Source organism: Hyposmocoma kahamanoa, unplaced genomic scaffold (assembly GCF_003589595.1).
Source record: "Hyposmocoma kahamanoa isolate Upper Pololo Valley unplaced genomic scaffold, ASM358959v1 62, whole genome shotgun sequence".
NCBI lineage: Eukaryota > Metazoa > Arthropoda > Insecta > Lepidoptera > Cosmopterigidae > Hyposmocoma > Hyposmocoma kahamanoa.
The window spans coordinates 7,594,338-7,603,930 of record NW_020653850.1 but is presented as its reverse complement, the minus strand read 5'-3'; the positions used below and the strand labels follow the sequence as shown (position 1 = coordinate 7,603,930).

Sequence of the window (9,593 nt, the reverse complement as noted above, 5' to 3'; positions counted from 1 at the left end):
TCATTCCAGTAAATCGTTTATAAATAAAAAGATCCCACATCGTCGTTGTCTGTATCTCGAGTAGAGTGATGTTGTGTTAAGGCAGCAATATAGCGTCTCTGCAATTCTCGATAATGATTTGATAGTCTCATCAAAATATGTACCGATTTATATTGACAACTTAATTGTTTGTGAGATTTATATATCTCTGATTATTCTAAAGAGGTTGACAAAGTTCTCGAAGTTTTACATTAATAATCTAAACCCGACAGATTAAAAATAAGTCTACAATATTGCAGTACGACAAACTGCTCTGCTAAAACGAACGAAAGTTTTTTAGTCTGTACAAGAAGGAAGATCTAAAGAAAAGAGGTTGTTTATAATCTCTTGCGGCCTTGGGTTAACTTCAGTGGTATATTATTTACAACGCTATTGGCTATTGTATACGAAAGTTGAGGACCGTTAAGGATGATATAGTATGTATTTACCTTTACGTACTTGTTTCTTTAAAACATAGTACTAAGTTAGTATGTGCCTAAAGGAGGGAACAGTATAAATTATTCCGTTATTTGTGATTTATGCAACGCACATTAAATAAAGTACTTAAAACTTTCAAGTTCATAACAAGGTACTACTTAAATTAAAAATTATGTGAAAGGGTTACTTTTCATAACTCAAGCTGTGACCTACAAGTGGAATTATCAGATCTGATGGACATTTTTTAACACGACGTGTGCACAAGTTGAATATTACAATACAAATAAATTTATAGTATATTGTTTGTTCATTCATGTTAATTATTATTAAAATTATTTATTCTTCAACACCTTGTAACTATGGGGAAAAGTTACGAATGTTATATTATGAATAATATATATTACGTCATAATGGAATTGAATATTTGAAAAAAGGTCGTATGAACTACTTGAAATCGACCGATGTATTAGTTTTGTTTGTACCAGATAGATCGATCTATCATTTAATCTCCGATGATGTTTAGTTCATAACTTGAAAAATGTCTATAAATGTATTATTTTCCCTGTTGCATTATCAATGGCTTTTTAAAATGATGTCAATTGCTATCTTTATCTTTACATTTTCTCCAAATTGTAGAAGATATCTTGAATTAATTAAGCAATAAATAAGGTACCTAATTAATAAAAAATATAAAAGTAGAAATACTTACTGCTTTTATTATAACTAAATAGCTGTCGTCTAGAGGAACATCCTTTGCAGTAATTGTAAACTTCAATCATCTTTGTTTCTTATCTTTGTAATTATCACAGATAACTTAAAACATCTCTTTGGTATGACACAAACACAGTCAATTTAGCACTGGCACATCAATAACGTAACATATTTTTTTTATATTTAAATTCCGCGCGAAGTTCATTCAGTTAATAATTCAAATCCTGCGAGTTCTATTTTATTATTTTAAATATTCAAATGTAGCGGCATCGGTTGCGTAGCGTTCAGGACCCGCAGATACGTTTAGTTGGCCGCGAACACGTGTACTGTGTGTCCTGAACGGATTTCAATCTTTTTATGGCAGACGAGGGCTCGACATGGCTACGTTATCAACGCACTGCAGTGACGCACTAGTCCTTACGCAGCTGACTGTTAAAATAAATGTAAAAACACGTGTTTTGCCGGATCTTGAGCTTTTTGGAAATTCAGACAATATGATATAGTTAATATGTACATAAAAATGATTTTAAATCTATTATTTAATGATTATAATTTGAACCATAGAGCAATATTTCATAGTAGGTACTTAAAATATAACCATAAGTCGATTCGACATGTGAACGTTTGAGTAAGTATACATAATTTTGATTGTGTAAATAATCTTTTGTGTCTGAGGGAAGATAAGAGTCAGTCTGCTATGTTTAAAAAAACATTTAAGGATAATTTGTATTTTTTTTAAATCGATATGTAACAAAAATAGGTCTTTATTACTTTGCAAAACTAAAAAAAACATTGAGATCTCTTCTTGGGATTTATAATTATAGCTATAAATATTAGAAAATGAACTTTATGTAATATAATTTGTTTTAAGAATGTAAAAAAAATAAATTGACCTCTAAGGCACTTAAAACAAGTGTTTTTCAAACCTTTACTTTCCGCAAATGGGATTTTTACATTTGTCGCATACTTTGTCATCCTTTAAATAAACAATAAAGGCACAATACTTCTTTCTCTTTGGATCAGGTACATTATTACTATTATTATTATTATATATATATTATTAGGCCTTTGAAAAAAAGGCAGCCGTGGTAGCCTAATAGTTTGACCTACTGCCAAAAAAAAATATACGTAAAGAATTTGTTCGCACATAAATCGCGAAAACCTATTAGTCAATAAATATATTATAATATGTAGTTACATGTTAACACCAAAGTACAAAAAAAAACTAGCACAAAGGATAACCATACGTCACTTCGACGTATGGTCACTTTGACGTCACTTTGACTTATGCATCGAGTATATAACCAGAAATAGAGACGAAATAAGGGCCATATATTCCTGGTAACACATTAGCGATACAGCGCTTGTAAATATCAACTCTCGTTTGCACTGAAACATAGACAGGTAGGACCATTGACCTGTGTGTACGTCTTCATATATTCCAAAAAATATTCTGTATTTATTGTAATTACGATAATATCTCTAACAATGTCGTGCTGTTCTATTCGATGATGTGGGAACAGTCTCTCTCTCTCATTTAGTTACAAAACAGACGGAAACACATTTCGTCGGTAATTAAATACTAAATATGTAATTTTTAAATTTTCGTCCATTATAGCATAGCTCAAGTTAAACTGGTCGATTTGCAATGAAACAAATGACAACACCAATTAATTGTTTCAAATCATGGATACGTCTCGCTTCCACCTAATGCAATTCCCATTACGTCATCTCATTCTGTTCATTGGGCACGCATTACTAGTGTTGCACTGAAAAAGTCATATTATGTATAGATATTTGCAAGTATAATTATTACTGTATAATGAGTTATTTAAACAATCGGTAAAGTAAAAAAAATCTATATCTAACGTCGTTGTAGTTAAGTATTGAGCCATGAGTACAATGAATCGATTTTATAAGTATGTCAGATTATGCACAAGGAGCACTAACTATTACGTGATAGATTGTCGTTCGTTTTCATTGCTCAGGAAAATGGTTTTTGTTTGAGAGTATATTTATATATTTAACTTCTTATGGCTGTGTGGTGTTGGCCTAGTATAATACCACACCATATCTTTCCATGGATGTCTTCTCAACTAACATACTGCGATCACCTATCCGCCTTGCAAGTGTGGTGATTGTGTCAAATCCCCGAGGATTCCAGACTGTTTATGGGTTTTGGGGAGACCCATGGGCAGTTAGTGTTATGTACTGTCAGTTGTTTTGTTTAAAATACGTGGGTACCGAAAAAAACTAAGTATTTTTGTATTGTTTTTGAAGATTTCCTAGGGATCCAGGTGTTAAGGAAAAATGGATTGCTTCCACAAAAAGGGAAAACTGGTTTCCAAGCAATTACAGCGTCGCTTGCTCTCGGCATTTCACAGAAGACTGTTTTTATACAAAGAACATTCGCCGCCGCTTATTTGATACCGCAATTCCTACACTGAATATGCCTGTAGTAGAAAGTGATATACGTAATCCATCTTATGTAACTTTATTAAACATATATTATTTATAGACGCGTCTTTTTTCCCCTTCAGAGTAACATAAGTTCTGAACGCGCTCCGGAAAATGCAACTCCGACACCATCATCATCTCAAAATGAACTTTTACCAACTATACCTAGGGCAACTAAACGAAAAGCTACCGATCCTGAAACTGCTACACAGTTTAATTCTCCGACCAAAAAACATGTTTTAGAGTTGACAAGTCGAGTTAAGCATAAAAATAAGACAATTAAGGCACTACACGAGAAAGTACGTTACTATAAAAAGAGGATGGCATCTTTAAAATTCATAATAAAAGAATTAGAAGTAAAAAAAATTATAAAAGCGGAAGACGGCGACATTTTAAAGAAAATTGGTGTGCTTAATGAAGAAATCGTACAACGTCAATATCAAAAACAAAGAACAGGGAAAATTGTAAAAAGAAAAATATTCGCCAGAATTGAGGAGTTTCGCTCTTTCGTTGAATTTTTATTCGACAAAAGCGTACAAATATGTAAAAAATACATTCAGTAATTGTTTGCCTTCCTTGCGAACTCTTGCAAAATGGCATCAGACGGTAGATGGTAGGCCGGTTTTTACGAAGGAGGCCTTCAGTGCGTTAAAATCCAAAGCAGAGTCATCCAATGAAGAATTGATATATACTCTTGTGTTTGACGAAATGAACATAAAAAGCAAGGTAGAATACGAACCATCTACTCAACGTTCATTCGGTTATGTGGATTTCGGTAATCAGCTGGAAACTGATTGCAACAACGAATGTGCAGAGGCTTTGGTGTTTTTGGTAGTTCCAATAAATGGCAGTTTTAAAGTGCCTATTGGTTACTTCCTAGTTGATAAAACCAGTGGAGCACAAAAGGCGAACCTAATAAATATTGCACTTGAGCTATGCCATGAAAATAAAATTATAATCAAGGCATTGACTTTTGAGGGCTGTCCAGCAAACCTGGCTATGGCCAAGCAACTAGGCTGCGAATTAAAAAATGATAGGTTGAAGACAAACTTTAAGCATCCTGTGATGGGTGTTAATATTTACATCTATTTAGATCCAGTGCATATGCTCAAATTAAGTAGAAACACTTTTCAAAATTATCAACAGTTCCAAAATGAGAACGGTAGTACTATACGATGGGATTAAAATTATTACAAGAACTTCAAGAGAAAGAGAATTTTCATTTAGTCAATAAGTTACGCCCTGAACACATACACTTTATAACAAATATAATGAAAGTTAAATTAGCTAGCCAGCTGTTTAGCTGCAGTGTCGCTACAGCTTTAGACTTATGTGAAAAGGAGTTACAATTGTCAGACTTTCAAGGTGTTGGTGCCACGTCCAGAATGATCCAACTCATAAATGATTTATTTGACATATTGGATTCCAGAGTTCATGGGTACGGTTACAAACGTGCTTTGAACTTGAACAATCACGCTAAAATTTTTGGAAGATTAGAGAATTGTAAAAAAATTTAGCTGAATTGTACCGCAAAACTAAAAACACGAAACAAGAGGCAACAAGTAAAATTAATAGATTCACCGCGGTTTACTGGATTTCTTGGTTTCTGTGTGGCCATCGAAAGTACTAAAAGTATGTTTAAAGATTTAATTTGTGACGAAAATTGTCTCATAAAATACTTACCGATGCACAAAATTTCACAAGATCACATAGAACTTTTTTTTGCTAATATGAGATCACACGGTGGCTCAAATGATAACCCCACTCCTCGATTATTCGAAGCAATTTATAAGAAATACTTGATTCACACCGAATTAGTGCAAACAACTACTGGTAACTGCATAGAGTTAGAAAAAAATCCTATTCTTAATTGCTCTTCCGCAATCGCAAGGATAAACCTGACAACTCACAGCGAAACAGAAGAGGCCATATAATGATGAAAACCAAGAAGAACTTGATATTGGGATATAGATTGTAGAACTTTCGCAGTTTTCCGAAAATGTAATAGAATACATAGCAGGGTATGTGTCTAGCGCACTGATTAAACGCATAAAATGTGTCACTTGCATGCAAGCGTTGGTATCCTTGTCAGAAAATAAGAGAAGTCTAATTTTTTACAGAGATAAAGGTGGTTTAATATACCCGTCAATTTGTGTGCAAAAACTTTGCCGTCGCTCTGAGCAATTTATAAAAAAATATTACATCGATAATGTAAATTAACGAAAATATACAAGCGATTTTTTAGTGAACAAAACGGTCAGCAGTTTTGTAGGAGAAAAATTATTTTCAGAATATCAGTACCACCAATATTATGCTAAAGAGACAAACCAAATAATTGATTTGACTCAAAGTGTAATAAAAAATTATATTGATACTAGGCTAGCATTCCTTACCAAAAGAAAGTCATATCATGAAAAGCAAGTGAGAAGACTGATTCATTTCAAAAACTAGTAATGCAATGTAATTTTTCTCTGGAAACAGTTGTTCACCAATAAAACTGCTTAAGTATTTATTGACCAGAAAATTGGTTGGCTTTTGTTCGGGTTTTTGAAATATGATTTTATGCATATTTCATAGAGACGACAAATTTTTGTAACTGTTCGTGAAGGGTAGGTTAAACCACGTTTGTCTCTGTACGTCTGTCTGTACTTTTATCTTGATTTAGTCTAATTAATGCACCTACGCAGACTTAAGCGCTTCCTTAATGAGCTAGCTACGAAACCAGCTATGTACTCAATAGCACTTTCAGGAAACTGAGATAAGCAAGTTGATGCTATCTCTAAATCTTATTGACTCTCGGTCCTGACCGATCTGAGGTTCTTCTTTATCTTCTGCCGTTGTAGTTGCGTTGATTCTTTGTAGTGCAGATAAACAATTTAAAATTGATATTTTCTCTAAAAGTACACAGTTACCACTTGATACTTAGAGCAACTCGTCTATTTGTAAATGGTTTCGAATAAACGTGGTGTCGGATTGTCGCTGCTCCCTCCGTGAGATCTAATACTGCCAAAAAAAAAAACTATATAATATGGTCTTGTGAGACAATGTGGAAGGGTACATACTTGATACGGGAACTCCTTTTTACAATTAAATCATTATAATATATTCCATTCACACTTTGTATTGCTACACAAAATCCGAATAATCCCACGCTTCGAGGCGATTTTATTAATTTTATGTTACAGGTTTTTTTTTTTTTGGTATTCAGGGTTAGAATAAAATCTTTGCACTGTTCTAATTTCTCAACTGTGGGTGAGTAAGTGCCCATTTCAAGCTGTAACCATGAACCTTTTAAATCCAGTATGTCAAACAAGCTATCGATAAGAAGTAGCACATCAGCTGTTGCATCTACGTCTTGGAATGTAGGTAGTTTAAGTTCATTCCTGCAATAGCAATGCAGTTGCTACGTTGCGGCTAAATATTTGGGCGGCTAGTTTTATCTTCACTTTGCTTAAATTGAATGTGCAATTTGTTTGCTAATCTAAATTGTTCTCTTTCCTCAATCCTTGAATTTTTTTATGTATACCCATTCAATAATGCGTCAATACTATCGTTCAATATTTTGTAGTATTCAAATGCATTTCTATCAAGTTTTAATATGAGTACTGGATCAAAAAAAAGTGAGGGTTAGTGGTCGGGTACTTAAAGCTCGTTATAAGGTTTTTCGGGCGTGCTAGAACGCATCCCAGCATTTTAGACATTGATATGTTAGCCGGGCATTCATCAAAGGTCAAAGCTTTAATAATCACGTTACTATCGTAACATAACTGAATGGCTCTTAAAATTGACTTTCTGAACTGCTTTTATACCTTTTATTAAAAATAACCTACACGTAATTTGAATATTTTATGAAGTCCTAATATTTTATAATTACCAGCAAAACTAAAGCTTTGGTGCATTCATCATTTGGCAGAATAGTTTTCAAACAAATGAAATGACATTTCGTCTCTATTGGTTATATACTCGATGGACTAATGGTAGGTATATTAATTAGATAAGCAGAGTACTTACCTGAGCGACACCAATGTCTTCTGCAAGCTCTGCGGGTTGATCGAGTTGGCAGGAACGGCGCGTGTACTGGTGCCTAATACTCGTACGAATGAATTATACGTAGGTTAAGATAAGATAAGTTTATCAGAATGGTCTAATGTACACCGCCCTAGGGTGTAATGCAGTAACTTAACAATGATTGCCAGAGAGCCTGAAAGAGTTCGTCCAGGGAAGTCCTGCAACCTTACCTATTTCTGCTACCAATAACATAAGCATCACCTACTGCGTTTTGGTTTTGAAGGGTAAGGGTGTTGATGAAACTACAGGCACATGAGACTTAGTAACTTATGTCTTTGTTTGTGATTTAAAGCTATGAACGGCGTGTTGCGTACCACTAGGCGTACGACTTTTTCGTCCCTTCACTTGGTAGTTAAAAAAAACGTTAAAGAAACGGCGGCGGATTGCATTAGTGCAATCGTTATCATTCGCTCAATTGTTTGGTTCACATGTTGGTGACATGTAAGGTAGTGATGGCAATTAAGGACAACTTGTTGAAGTGGGGATTTCCGAATGGTTCTAACCTGGATTGTTTATGCGGTGCTATGCAAACGATGGCCCGTCTCACATCGTGCCCTAGGGTACGCTCTAACACCTGCACGTTTGAGGATTTAATGGCAGCTACTAGTGACGCGCTCGTCGTGGCGTGGAGTTCTGGGTCATATTATAGTATAGTGTATGCCATCGATACGATAAGAAGATATAATTCAACCTTATTAAGTCAATTTCGGCTAGTATTACAACTTTGTGCTTATTACGGTGGAAACCCTGTCTCTCTGGAGCCACAGGTGAACCTCCATGCTACGGAGCATTCAGTTCCCTTGTTTAAGCCTCCGGTAACCAGAACACTGCTACATCCGTCATAGAATAAGTTTAGCCATCCAAAGGGAAAACGTTGTCAGTCATCTAAGCACGATTCCTCGATAGGTGCTCTCAAGCGTCTTCTGCACATTTGTGAACGTTATGCGGTGGCCCATGGACTCAAATATTATTATATATAATATATTATAAATGTTAGTAAAAGCGAGTTCACGGTTTTCAAGGCAGGTACCAAAACCTATACCATGCCGCTCGCTCTCGCAGGTGCTTCTTTGAAAACAGTTACAAAGTTTAAATATTTGGGTCACTGGGTCACTGATAACCTTAGCGATAATGTAGACCTAGAGCGGGAGCGGAGGTCGTTGGCCGTCCGATGTAACATGTTAGCCCGCAGGTTCGCGTGGTGTTCAAGGGATGTGAAAATTACTTTGTTCAAAGCTTTTTATGTCTCCTTTTACTCGTGCGGCCTGTGGGTGGACTACACGCAGAAGGCGTACAATGAACTTCGCGTGCGATACAACAACGCGTTCCTGGTGTTGTTGGGGCTGCCGCGGCGGTGCAGCGCGTCCGGCATGTTCGCTGAGCTGAGGACCGACGGTTTCGCAGCCGTGATGAGGAAGAGGTGTGCCTTGCTGGAAGCACGGTTACGCGCCAGCCCCAACCGTGTCCTGAGCGTGTTTGCGAGCCGCTGGGACAGCCCAATGTTGGCCCGGTAAACGTCATTGCGCGTTAAAATATGAACGATGTCAATGTTTCTGATTTTATATTTTTATTTTTTTATTTGGATTTTTATTGTATACTAACACTTAGTTCCTTAAGATTTTAATTTTGTTTTAAAATAACTAACTAACTAAGTAACACTTTTATATGGACCACCTTCAGAAGTCTGAAATAAAGTTATTTTATTTTTATTTATTTTATTATATATTCCATTGAAGTACCTACTTTAAAAAAAGGATTTAAAAGCAATTAATGGAATTTTTATTCATCCACAAATAAATTTATGATAAAAACTGGAAGAGTAATCAAAATCCAAGATTTTTGTAAGAAAAGTTTGTCTAACAATTTTACGTCATTGTTCCCAAGGAACGTGTCTTTTAACA

General features: G+C 35.2%; 1 protein-coding gene across 1 annotated transcript; it reads left to right on the top strand.

Annotated features, from left to right (window-relative positions):
• Positions 1-8,735: 8,735 nt before the first annotated feature.
• Positions 8,736-9,206, top strand: LOC113229744. The gene has a single exon (XM_026463427.1). It carries the CDS (start codon positions 8,736-8,738, stop codon positions 9,204-9,206), a length of 471 nt encoding a protein of 156 aa, XP_026319212.1.
• Positions 9,207-9,593: the final 387 nt, after the last annotated feature.